Consider the following 14,080-nt stretch of genomic DNA (forward strand, 5'->3'; position numbering starts at 1 on the left):
AAGTGTTGGGTCTCACTGGCCAACCATATGTTGGAAGCAGAACACCACAAAGGATCTCTTTCTCCATGTACTTGATAACAACTGGGCATAGCCTTGTAATATATAGTGAAGCATAGCACGGCTAAGCAAGAAGAAACTTAAACAATGTACTGTACATGTATTGATTTGGCTAAGGTTATTCACTGAACTGTTGTTGTGATGGTCAGGTTATTGCATAGCCACACCCCTAAGTTAATGTTAGCGTGCTTAACACATGTTACATCCAGTAACTAGGCCTTGCATGCAACTAACCTCTTCCTAACCTGGCACCTTTAACCCACACCAATTGGCCTTAAACAGAGAACCACACAGTTAAGAGGTTTAAAACCTAGCTCTGCACACTTTGCTTCAGGCAGCACATTCAAGTGGTGAATGGTGGTTCAAGACTCCACATGGTCTGGCCTTTTGTCTCTGTAGTTCTCCCTGTCGGCCATATTGTCTACATGCCATGTGCTCAGTCACCAAGTGACTTCAGACATCTTGACATTGCCTTCCCCCCACACATACACACACACACACACACACACACACAGACTTGTACATAGGTACATTTAGCTAGATTAATATTGTGTGTTTTGCTCTTTTACCTTTTTGTTAAATAAATGCTTTTGGATATACACACTGTCTGTTTAATGTTGCCATGAGTTTTGCCAACCTCTACTCTGCAAACAGCTCCTAAAATCCATCAACCTTAGCCAGCTATTGATATGGTGATTTTGTTTATAGTTATTAAGTTATTTATTAATCAAAGTTCCAAATTGATAGATTAGTACACTTTAAGACTGAATTGGCTATCTTTTTCCCTGACTCCAGGGTGGTGCCCTGTTATTGTTAATTCTTATTAATATTTTTTATTGATTTTAATAATTAATAATTATATTTGATAATCAATAATTATTGCTCATAGCCAAACTTGTAACCAAGTCCCAACAAAATGGTGCCCCGTGTGAGGCAGAGTATTATTGGCAATTCATAATTATTCAATAGTAATTTCAGCATAATTTTGAAAAAAAATTTTCCCAGTACCAAAATTCTGGAATCTAAAACCTTTAAACGATCCAAAAGCCTTTATATTTAACACAACTGTTCTGCCACAGGAGTAGATATCTAGCTGTATTTACAAAGAAGAGCAGTGTGGTGAGATTTGGTTTTTCAAATCAATTTTAGCTAAAGCAATTGGTAACCCAAATCTTGAGTTATTGATAACTAACATTGTAGGTGTTTACAATATTCCTCATAGTGTTACACTTAGACCTTGCTGTTATATCCGTCCTCTGAGATACTTTGAGGATGTGACAGCAGCTGTGTCAGAGCTCAGAGATCAACTACAGGACATCCTGAGGGAGAAATGGGTCACTGACAGTGACTAGAGTGGACGTTTTACTGCCACAACCAGAACCCAAGACCAGAGCTGAGTTCTTCAAATATTCATGTAAAATCACACTGGATCCAAACACAGCAAACACACATCTGTTATTATCTGAGAGGAACAGGAAAGCAACATTCATGTGTCAACACCAGTCTTATTCTCGTCACTCAGACAGATTCACTGGATATTGTCAGGTTCTGAGTAGAGAGAGTCTGACTTGACGTTGTTACTGGGAGGTGGAGTGGAGAGAGAGATGGGAATTGGGAGTTGGTGTAACAGTCGCATACAAGAATATTAGCAGAGCAGGAGACTCTAATAAATGTGTATTTGGATGTAACAAAAAATCTTGGTCTTTACACTGTATCACTAACAGTTATACATTTTGGTTCAAAAACATCAAAACTCGCATCTCAGGTCCTGGTTCCTCCAGATTAGGAGTGTACCTGGATCACAGAGCAGGTATTCTGTCCTTCTACAGAGTCTCTGAAACCATGACTCTCCTCCACAGAGTCCAGACCACATTCACTCAGCCTCTCTATGCTGGACTTCAGTTTTATTATGATGGATCCACAGCTGAGTTGTGTAAACTGAAATAGACAGAAGTCATTTCAGACTTCATGTGTCAGATTCTGTTATAATTCTTCATGTTTTTGTCTCCATTGTTTCTGAGAGCTCATTGCTGTGGTGTCTCTGAACTGCACAGAGATCAGCTGTCAATCAAACTGGGATTGTCAACTTTTTTTTTTCTTTTCATTTGTTTTGTTGATGTTTTGAGTTCCTTTGAAATTCACTTTTTCCTGTGTGTTTTTATCCATGGAGACTATCACTGCTCATGACCATGTTTTACCTTCACTGATGTTTCTTTTTAACCTTTTTTTAACCTGATGCTATTCATTTTACATCATATACATAAAAAAATTGCAAATATTTATATTTGAGAAGCTGTAACCAGTGAATTTCTTGCAAAAGTAAATCAAATGATTAATTGATTGTCAACAGTTGCAGATTAATTGATTAATCAACTAACTGTTTCAGCTCTAGTTGGGTTGATACAGTTTTTCAACCTCGTAAACTCATAAAACCTTCTGATACCAAAATTCACTGACGTTTAGCCTAAACGAGGCTCATTTTGTGTTCTTCCAGAAAAGTTGATATGTTGGGGATAAAAGGTTTTCACCATATAACATAAAACACAGTGTGTTGGATTGGTAACTTCCTGTTTCAGTTAAAAATTGTTTGGTGTTTTTCAGTTTGGTTCCCTGCTGGATGAGAACGCCGGCTCTAAGTTTGACAACATCGGACTGAACGCCATGAACAACAGAGACAAAGCAGGTAAGAGACACCTGAACGACACCTGAGCCAGTTTCAACCTTTTATATGTCAGAATGTTTTTATTGAGTCGGCTGGATACCAGCAACATTTCATAACTTCTCCACAGAGACAAAATCAGCTTCAAACACTTACTGTGTTATTATTAGGGCTGAGAGATCAAATTAATATCACAGTATTCATATTTTCCATAATTTGACAAATGTAGGTAAAAACAGAAATGACTTTCATTACGATGTTCCATCTGATTCCTAAAACCAGAGGCGGGACGTGATGCAGACGTCCTCTCCTTGTCTTTCTAACACTTCCTGTCCCCCTGCAGGCCTGAAGCAGATCAAGTGGGAGTCTCAGCGTGACGACTGGATCCAAGACCGCCACGTTAAGACGCTGCGCAGGAAGAAGACCATGTTCAACAAGAAGAAGATGTTGGGCCGAGCCAGGACAGGAAGCAAGATGTTCGGGAACAAGAAGAAGAAGAAGAAGAAGAAGAAGTAGCTGCTGTGTGTTGTTGTGGACTGTAACTGACGGACACCTTCACTCCTGTTTGGCCACCCAGGCTTCGTGGTCTCTCTCTCGGATGCCGTAGACGCCCGCCCACTCGTTGGACTGGTAGTAAACTGGGAGGAAACAGAGCAGAAACTGGTTTTCAGATCCAGTCAGCTGATGAAAACTTAATGGGATCAAATGACGACATGATCTGAAGAGAAGCCATGTTTAGTTTTCTGTAAAATTTGAAAAGACTTTGTTATACAGAACATTATGTTGCTATGGTAACACGTTTTTGTCTGCAATTGAACACAGAAGCAACAGATTTTCTTGAATCTGCTTTAACTCTGTAATATTATTCATACTGCTTCTGTGTTATGAAGGTAAATATATCAACAGAAATTAAAGTTGTTGTTTTCTGATGCTGTTTCAGTTTGTTTACAGTAGAAATGTACATAAATAACAGATAAACACGCCCATATTAGTTCTGACCAATGAAACACACTTAATCTGTTTCTGCTTATTTTAGATTTTTAAAAATCTTTATCATGTCAGGTTAAGTACGTACATGGTTCAGACATCAGGCAGCTGTTTTAACTGAAGGCTGAAAGGTCACTAATATATTTTTCATCAGTTTCCATCATAATTGTCAAGTATGATTCAAATTTGTTAGTCGTGTTCCCAAAATAAAACTGCACAAGTTTTAACTGTTGGAAATTGAGTCCAAACAACACAATATGTTTTAATCTAATATTGATTTTTGAGAGTAAAAAACAAAAAGCTGATAATGTATTGGCTGATATTCTTTTAGTTTTTATATAAACACAAACTCTTTTTATTGCTTCTTTATGTCAGTTCTGTTCTTTCAGTAATTAACAGGTTTAAATTGTCTATTTGTGTTTTATTGTGTGACAGACAGACGCTGCTGTAGATCTATAATCAAATGATAAAACATTGGAGCAGTTATCAGCTGTTTTCCTTCCAGCTATCAATATGTAGAAATTATTACGTTTAAAGTTTAAGCTTAAAATTCATGTTCAGCTAATTAACTCTTTGAACTGTTCCTTAATAATTTCTACATATTGATAGCTGACTTCTTCATATTTGACAGTGTAGATGTTGTGCGTCATTGTCGTCTCCTCAAAATAAGGCCGCAGTGAGTGAGGACGTCCCTTTTGGTGAATTAAATTCCTCCGTCCTCGCTGGGAGGAGCTGAGACGTGAGTGAGGGAAGTGAGGAGCCACGTTAGCCAAATGAAAAACATCCAGTAACTTTTAAAACTGCTCCTCTACCTGGAATGAATCAGCACTTGATAAGCCCTCCCTCTTCTTCCTGCTCTCAAACACAACAAGTTGAACTCTGTGCTCATATTTCCTTGTTCCCTCCCTTTCATATCTACAGTTTGCAGATGGGTGTAACCAACATGTACAAGAGCTGTCAGGCTGCATTTATTGCAGAAACACGTGTTGTTGAGATCAGAGTTCAACTTGTGTCACTTCTCAGGAAGTGAACCTTAGACAGTCGTTGCTGCTGAGAGCTGAAATGGCGCAGAAAGGAGATGAGCTGGACCGAGAAACCTTCTCTTGTTCGATCTGTCTGGATCTACTGAAGGATCCGATGACTATTCCCTGTGGACACAGCTACTGCATGAGCTGTATTAAAGGATACTGGGATAAAGAGGATCAGAGGAAGATCTACAGCTGCCCTCAGTGCAGACAGACCTTCGCACCGAGGCCTGTCCTGGTGAAAAGCACCATGTTAGCGGATATAGTGGAGCAGCTGAAGAAGACTGGATTCCAAGATGCTCCTGCTGATCACTGCTATGCTGGACCTGAAGATGTGGCCTGTGATTTCTGCACTGGGAGGAAGCTGAAAGCCCTCAAGTCCTGTCTGGTGTGTCTGGCTTCTTACTGTGAGAAACACCTCCAGACTCACTTTGAATCAACTACATTTAAAAAACACAAGCTGGTCGACCCCTCCAAGAAGCTCCAGGAGAACATCTGCTCTCGTCATGATGAGGTGATGAAGATGTTCTGTCGTACTGATCAGCAGAGTATCTGTTATCTCTGCTCTATGGATGAACATAAAGGCCACGACACAGTCTCAGCTGCAGAAGAAAGGACTGAGAGGCAGAGAGAGCTCGAGGTGAGTCGACAAAACATCCAGCAGAGAATCCAGGACAGAGAGAAAGATGTGAAGCTGCTTCAACAGGAGGTGGAGGCCGTCAGTCGCTCTGCTGATAAAGCAGTGGAGGACAGTGAGAAGAACTTCACTGAGCTGATCCGTCTCATCCAGAAAAGAAGCTCTGATGTGAAGCAGCAGATCAGATCCCAGCAGGAAACTGAAGTGAGTCGAGTCAAAGAGCTTCAGGAGAAGCTGGAGCAGGAGATCACTGAGCTAAAGAGGAAAGATGCTGAACTGAAGCAGCTCTCACACACAGAGGATCACATCCAGTTTCTACACAACTACCCCTCAGTGTCACAACTCAGTGAACCTACAGACTCATCCAGCATCAATATCCGTCCTCTGAGATACTTTGAGGATGTGACAGCAGCTGTGTCAGAGCTCAGAGATAAACTACAGGACATCCTGAGGGAGAAATGGACAAACATCTCACTGACAGTGACTGAAGTGGACGTTTTACTGTCAGAAGCAGAACCAGAACCCAAGACCAGAGCTGAGTTCTTAAAATATTCACGTGAAATCACACTGGATCCAAACACAGCAAACACACAGCTGTTATTATCTGAGGGGAACAGAAAAGCAACATCCATGAGTCAACATCAGTCTTATTCTAGTCACCCAGACAGATTCACTGAATGTTATCAGGTCCTGATTAGAGAGAGTCTGACTGGACGTTGTTACTGGGAGGTGGAGTGGAGAGGGAAAGGGATGTGGGGATTGGGAGTTGGTGTAGCAGTCGCATACAAGAATATCAGCAGAGCAGGAAACTCTGATGAATGTGTATTTGGACGTAATAACAAATCTTGGTCTTTAAATTGTAACACTAACAGGTATACATTTTGGTTCAACAAAATCCAAACTCCCGTCTCAGGTCCTGGTTCCTCCAGAGTAGGAGTGTACCTGGATCACAGAGCAGGTATTCTGTCCTTCTACAGCGTCTCTGAAACCATGACTCTCCTCCACAGAGTCCAGACCACATTCACTCAGCCTCTCTATGCTGGACTTCGGCTTCATCTTGATGGATCCACAGCTGAGTTGTGTAAACTGAAATAGACAGAAGTCATTTCAGACTTCATGTGTCAGATTCTGTTGTAATTCTTCATGTTTTTGTCTCCATTGTTTCTGAGAGCTCGTTGCTGTGGTGTTTCTGAACTGCACAGAGATCAGCTGTCAATCAAACTGGGATTGTCAACTTTTTTTTTTCTTTTCATTTGTTCTGTTGATGTTTTGAGTTCCTTTAAAATTCACTTTTTCCTGTGTGTTTTTATCCATGGAGGCTATCACTGCTCATGATGATGTTTTTAATCTTCACTGATGTTTCTTCAGATGAAAATGTGAACTTCTCTTTGTTCTAAATGTTAGTTTCATGTTTGTATTGATGTATTTGTGTGCTGTTGTTTCTCTTCCACTTCAGCGTCTTAAACAGAGAAAACAGCAGAACTTCCTTCATCATAGATATTTTGTTCTCATCACTTTGTAAATTGATAAAGAAATGTACAATCAAAGTGTAATTATCATGATAATAATCATTTATTATGTTCTTGTACATAGCTGACATTCTGGGTTAAACTAAGTGATTGTGTGGATGAAGTGAATGTGTACATGAAATCATTGAACTAGAGTCATTAAATAGACTTTACTGATTGGATGTAATCTGAAACTTTCCATAATCAATAAATAAAGATGTTTTTTTTCAACAGTGAGCAAAGTATTTTCTTCTGTCTTCATCTCAGGATCTCATTCAAAGCTTGTGGAGAAAATGTGAAACTAAAATGAGAGTTTATTTGAGGCAGTTTTCCTCCTGAAACAGCACAAAGTACAGAGTTCATGTTCAGAGCAGACAAACGTTTGTCAGTCAGTCTCTGTACTTTCAGCTTTCTTCACTAAAGCATTTAATGCTTTCTAGGTGGAGCTAATGTAACACCTTATACTGTTGAATAGTCTAATCTATAACAATACATATATAACAAACTGATCAAATGTTTTATGTGTAAAATATTGATCTGATAGGTAACTAAAGCTGTCAAATAAATGTAGTTGAGTGGAAGTATAAAGTAGCATCAAATGGAAATTGATTTTGATTTTTGAGAGTAAAAATAAAAAGCTGATAATATATTGGCTGATATTCTTTTAGTTTTTACATAAACACAAACATTTTTGATAAGAATCACTCATTTAAATGCGACAGTAACAGTGGAGCTGTAACAATGAAATCCACAGAAAATTAATCACCAGTTATTAAAAAGTATTTTGATAATTGATTCTTCGTTTTGAGCCTCTCTCTCTCTCTCTTTTTTTTTTTAAAGAAATATCTTTTTCTGATTCCAGCTTCTCAAACGTGAGTATTTTCTGGTTTATTTAGTCCTCTATGACAGTAAACTGAATATCTTTGTGTTGTGGACTGTTGGTTGTGACAAAACAAGACATTTGAGGACCAAACTTGTAAGGATTAAGTCATTTTCAGCTCGTCGTATTTGAGGATTTGTTGCTTTTCTTAGTCTTACATGACAGTAAACTGAATATATTTGGATTTTGGACAAAACAAGAAATTTGATGACGTCATCTTGGGCTTTGGGAAACTGTGATCAGCATTTATTTGACTGTTTTCTGACATTTTATTGACCAAACAACTAATCAACTGATCAAGAAATTAATCAACAGATGAATGGATAAGAAAAATAATAGTTAGTTGCAGCTCTACTTGTTATTTAGCTGAAAAATACATTTGGCATTTCTGTATCATGATTTCTTGTTACTTACTGGTAAGATATCAGCTGGATATTTAGATTGATCTGTAAGCCTCTTGTTACAACTTAAGCACATTTCAAGTTGTCTTTTATTTAATTGTCACAGACATCAAATGAAAGCTTTGATTAACACTTGGTCAGAGGTGGAAGAAGTACTCAGAGTAAAAGTACATAAGTATTAGCAGCAAAGTGTACTTAAAGTATTAAAGTAAAAGTACTGTGAGTACTTTGAGTGTTTTATTCATTTTACATGTAAAGAAACGTCTCCAGACATGAAAACTGAACACATTCAGGAGTTTGGAGTCGTTTTAACTGGTCTTTAGCAGCCAGACTCCCCCTGCTGTTCATAAGAAGTGATGCAACAAGAACTCTGATCCTTCAATACAAGTAGAAATATTTCTGTAAACAGACAATCTTCATGAACTAGACTATTATGGTGAAGTAAAATCGAAAAATCTGATTTGATCTGTATGTCATATATCACTCCAACAAAATCATATTGGACCAAATAAATTGTGGACATTTGTAAAAACGTGAGCAGTGAAAGGACGGAGCTGCAGTAATTCACATATAGAAGATATGATTTCATTTAAAAAGAAGGATATGGAGATAATTATATGTTGGTAAAAATCAGAAAATTATAATTTAATTTATTCCAGATTCACCAAAACCTTCATGTCACCAACTGAACCACAGAGTCAAATAATCTGATGCATTCATGTTCTGTGGGATTCAGAGCTGCAATACATAACTATGGATTTGTTTAAATGCATCTAACATTAAAAATGAACCTTTTACTTAGATTTACATTCTGAATTGAATCTGTTTTTTCAAAAATACAAATAATGTTATCAAATAAAGTAATTTCATTATCTTGGATATGACAGTACAGGAATTTCATCATTTCTACAACAGTGATTCATTTCTCTGTTGTTCATCTAGTGTATTTGCTTTATTGTAATCAATAGAAAGTTTGATTAAACTGAAGACCGGGAGACCTCAATAATTTTAAAACCTGGGGGAAAACTTTGGTAGCAGAAAGCAGAGGTGGGCAGTGGTTTTAAATGAGAAATGAGTGCCATTGTAGACAAAGACCAGGTGAAACACATAGTGGGTGCTTCCAATTCTGATAATTTGGCCATTTCTTGATATATGCAGAAACTATGCATATATTCTTTTTCTCCTTGAATATAAATTGAGATGTTTTGCTAACCAAGCGTCCTCATGTGCTGATGTAAAACAAATACATTATTTAAGCTCAATGACTAAAATAAAATGTATGTATTGATCAAAAATCAGTTTTTCTTCAGAGAGCTCTTTGCCCTTCAAGCAAAATAATTTCAAAGTCTAAAAAAAAAATCTAGGAAGCAAAAGTTTTGAAGATGGTGATGATGATGATAATTTAAAACCTTTTATTTTAATCTTCAGTGATAATTGTGTTTAATTTATTTGTTCATTTGCACCGTTATCTTTATGGCAGTTTCATTATAAATAATACTTTAGTTGTCTGATTTGCGAAATGGTTTTGCACTTTTATCTTGATCTTGCTAGTGTCACTTTACAATACTTCATTTCATGTTTATTCTTGTTCATAAGTAGGTAAGTTATTACAAAAATTGTATTTAAAAGAAGTCATTTTATTGGTTCATTATCACTGGTTGCATGTTTGTTTGGATTTTGATGTTACAAACGCAGAAAAGTTCTTCCTTCCTTTTTTATGTGTAAAAGGTAGCAATTGGTCTCATTTATATGCATATGGAGTATGATGCAGATTTGGTTTGTATTCATGAGTTATTGAAATAGAGAGAGAGGGTGTTATTACAGGGGTTTATTAACCTAAACCCATGTAGTAAAGTGGGACTCGCAGTCCTCCAACTGCGACCCAGAAAATGTTTTTCTTCCGCCATCATGGAGGATGATGGATGTATTATTAGAGCTCTTCTAATACATCCATGATTCTGATCACTTAAATGCATCTCGAGGAGAGGAGGAGCTCAGAGCGAAGAACCTCAGGTGTTTCCTCTGTGGAAGTTTTTTACCTGACGGCGACACCCATTTGATCCAATGTGTTTATTGATTAGTCAGCTGATCTGAAGGGATCATAAAAACACTGGTTGTTTATTTTTCTTCATAAGCCAGAAGGCTTCTCTTTTGTTCTTCTTTTCTGTTTCAGTACGTCTCAGCTCCTTCAAGAAAATATGACGTCACACAGCTGCATCTCCTATAAAATCATCCTGAGCCTGAAAAGGACGTCAGACTGTCACAAACTAAATAAGCAACATTTTATTTAAACATATTCTGCAGCCTGCAGCTGTTTTATGGCTCCTTTATGTTGATTCTGTTCTTTCAGTAATTAACAGGTTTAAATTGTCTATTTGTGTTTTATTGTGTGACAGACAGACGCTGCTGTAGATCTATAATCAAATGATAAAACATTGGAGCAGTTATCAGCTGTTTTCCTTCCAGCTATCAATATGTAGAAATGATTAAGGAACAGGTTAAAGTTTCAACTTAAAATTCATGTTCAGCTAATTAACTCTTTAAACTGTTAATAATTTCTACATATTGATAACTGACTTCTTCATATTTGACAGTGTAGATGTTGTGTGTCATTGTCGTCTCCTCAAAATAAGGCCGCAGTGAGTGAGGACGTCCCTTTTGGTGAATTAAATTCCTCCGTCCTCGCTGGGAGGAGCTGAGACGTGAGTGAGGGAAGCGAGGAGCCACGTTAGCCAAATGAAAAACATCCAGTAACTTTTAAAACTGCTCCTCTACCTGGAATGAATCAGCGCTTGATAAGCCCTCCCTCTTCTTCCTGCTCTCAAACACAACAAGCTCCAATCTGTGCTCATATTTCCTTGTTCCCTCCCCTTCACATCTACAGTTTGAAGATGGGTGTAACCAACATGTACAAGAGCTGCCAGGCTGCATTTATTGCAGAAACACGTGTTGTTGAGATCAGAGTTCAAACTTGTGTCACTTCTCAGGAAGTGAACCTCAGACAGTCGTTGCTGCTGAGAGCTGAAATGGCGCAGAAAGGAGATGAGCTGGACCGAGAAACCTTCTCTTGTTCGATCTGTCTGGATCTACTGAAGGATCCGGTGACTATTCCCTGTGGACACAGCTACTGCATGAGCTGTATGAAAGGATACTGGGATGGAGACGATCAGAGGAAGATCTACAGCTGCCCTCAGTGCAGACAGACCTTCGCACCGAGGCCTGTCCTGGTGAAAAACACCATGTTAGCAGCTTTAGTGGAGCAGCTGAAGAAGACTGGACTCCAAGCTGCTCCTGCTGATCACTGCTATGCTGGACCTGAAGATGTGGCCTGTGATGTCTGCACTGGGAGGAAGCTGAAAGCCCTCAAGTCCTGTCTGGTGTGTCTGGCTTCTTACTGTGAGAAACACCTCCAGCCTCACTTTGAATCAACTACATTTAAAAAACACAAGCTGGTCGACCCCTCCAAGAAGCTCCAGGAGAGCATCTGCTCTCGTCATGATGAGGTGATGAAGATGTTCTGCCGTACTGATCAGCAGAGTATCTGTTATCTCTGCACTATGGATGAACATAAAGGCCACGTCACAGTCTCAGCTGCAGCAGAAAGGACTGAGAAGCAGAGAGAGCTCGAGGTGAGTCGACAAAACATCCAGCAGAGAATCCAGGACAGAGAGAAAGATGTGAAGCTGCTTCAACAGAAGATGAAGGCCGTCAGTCGCTCTGCTGATAAAGCAGTGGAGGACAGTGAGAAGATCTTCACTGAGCTGATCTGTCTCATCCAGAAAAGAAGCTCTGATGTGAATCAGCAGATCAGATCCCAGCAGGAAACTGAAGTGAGTCGAGTCAAAGAGCTTCAGGAGAAGCTGGAGCAGGAGATCACTGAGCTGAAGAGGAAAGACGCTGAACTGAAGCAGCTCTCACACACAGAGGATCACACCCAGTTTCTACACAACTACCCCTCACTGTCACAACTCAGTGCATCTACAGACTCACCCAGCATCAATATCCGTCCTCTGAAATACTTTGAGGATGTGACAGCAGCTGTGTCAGAGCTCAGAGATCAACTACAGGACATCCTGAGGGAGAAATGGACAAACATCTCACTGACAGTGACTGAAGTGGACGTTTTACTGTCAGAACCAGAACCCAAGACCAGAGCTGAGTTCTTAAAATATTCACTTGAAATCACACTGGATCCAAACACAGTAAACACACAGCTGTTATTATCTGAGGGGAACAGAAAAGCATCATTCATGAGACAGCAACAGTCTTATTCTAGTCACCCAGACAGATTCACTGATTATGAACAGGTCCTGAGTAGAGAGAGTCTGACTGGACGTTGTTACTGGGAGGTGGAGTGGAGAGGGATATTTGGAGTTGATGTAGCAGTCGCATACAAGAATATCAGCAGAACAGGAAACTCTGATGAATGTAGATTTGGACGTAATAACAAATCTTGGTCCTTAAATTGTAAGACCAACAGTTATACATTTTGGTTCAACAACATCAAAACTCCCGTCTCAGGTCCTGGTTCCTCCAGATTAGGAGTGTACCTGGATCACAGAGCAGGTATTCTGTCCTTCTACAGTGTCTCTGAAACCATGACTCTCCTCCACAGAGTCCAGACCACATTCACTCAGCCTCTCTATGCTGGACTTGGGCTTTATTTTTATGGAGACACAGCTGAGTTGTGTAAACTGAAATAGACAGAAGTCATTTCAGACTTCATGTGTCAGATTCTGTTGTAATTCTTCATGTTTTTGTCTCCATTGTTTCTGAGAGCTCGTTGCTGTGGTGTTTCTGAACTGCACAGAGATCAGCTGTCAATCAAACTGGGATTGTCAACTTTTTTTTTTCTTTTCATTTGTTCTGTTGATGTTTTGAGTTCCTTTAAAATTCACTTTTTCCTGTGTGTTTTTATCCATGGAGGCTGTCACTGCTCATGATGATGTTTTTAATCTTCACTGATGTTTCTTCAGATGAAAATGTGAACTTCTCTTTGTTCTAAATGTTAGTTTCATGTTTGTATTGATGTATTTGTGTGCTGTTGTTTCTCTTCCACTTCAGTGTCTTAAACAGAGAAAACAGCAGAACTTCCTTCATCATAGATATTTTGTTCTCATCACTTTGTAAATTGATAAAGAAATGTACAATCAAAGTGTAATTATCATGATAATAATCATTTATTATGTTCTTGTACATAGCTGACATTCTGGGTTAAACTAAGTGATTGTGTGGATGAAGTGAATCTGTACATGAAATCATTGAACTAGAGTCATTAAATAGACTTTACTGATTGGATGTAATCTGAAACTTTCCATAATCAATAAATAAAGATGTTTTTTTTCAACAGTGAGCAAAGTATTTTCTTCTGTCTTCATCTCAGGATCTCATTCAAAGCTTGTGGAGAAAATGTGAAACTAAAATGAAAGTTTATTTGAGGCAGTTTTCCTCCTGAAACAGCACAAAGTACAGAGTTCATGTTCAGAGCAGACAAACGTTTGTCAGTCAGTCTCTGTACTTTCAGCTTTCTTCACTAAAGCATTTAATGCTTTCTAGGTGGAGCTCATTTAACACCTTATACTGTTGAATAGTCTAATCTATAACAATACATCTATAACAAACTGATCAAATGTTTTATGTGTAAAATATTGATCTGATAGGTAACTAAAGCTGTCAAATAAATGTAGTGGAGTGGAAGTATAAAGTAGCATCAAATGGAAATTGATTTTGATTTTTGAGAGTAAAAATAAAAAGCTGATAATATATTGGCTGATATTCTTTTAGTTTTTACATAAACACAAACATTTTTGATAAGAATCACTCATTTAAATGCGACAGTAACAGTAGAGCTGTAACAATGAAATCCACAGAAAATTAATCACCAGTTATTAAAAAGTATTTTGATAATTGATTCTTCATTTTGAGC

General features: G+C 38.4%; 1 protein-coding gene and 1 long non-coding RNA gene across 2 annotated transcripts; both read left to right on the top strand.

Annotated features, from left to right (window-relative positions):
• The first annotated feature begins 1,070 nt into the window (after window positions 1–1,070).
• Window positions 1,071–3,645, top strand: LOC137169099 (uncharacterized). Its single transcript, XR_010924401.1, has 2 exons — window positions 1,071–2,740; window positions 3,060–3,645. It is a non-coding gene; the product is annotated as an uncharacterized lncRNA (long non-coding RNA).
• A 1,120-nt stretch (window positions 3,646–4,765) lies between these two features.
• LOC137169887 (uncharacterized) lies at window positions 4,766–13,080 on the top strand. The gene is made up of 2 exons (XM_067573296.1): window positions 4,766–6,459; window positions 11,039–13,080. The coding sequence occupies exons 1-2, from the start codon at window positions 4,766–4,768 to the stop codon at window positions 12,855–12,857; spliced, it is 3,513 nt and encodes a 1,170-aa protein (XP_067429397.1). The 3' UTR covers window positions 12,858–13,080.
• Window positions 13,081–14,080: the final 1,000 nt, after the last annotated feature.

Source organism: Thunnus thynnus, chromosome 18 (assembly GCF_963924715.1).
Source record: "Thunnus thynnus chromosome 18, fThuThy2.1, whole genome shotgun sequence".
In the NCBI taxonomy this organism is placed as follows: domain Eukaryota; kingdom Metazoa; phylum Chordata; class Actinopteri; order Scombriformes; family Scombridae; genus Thunnus; species Thunnus thynnus.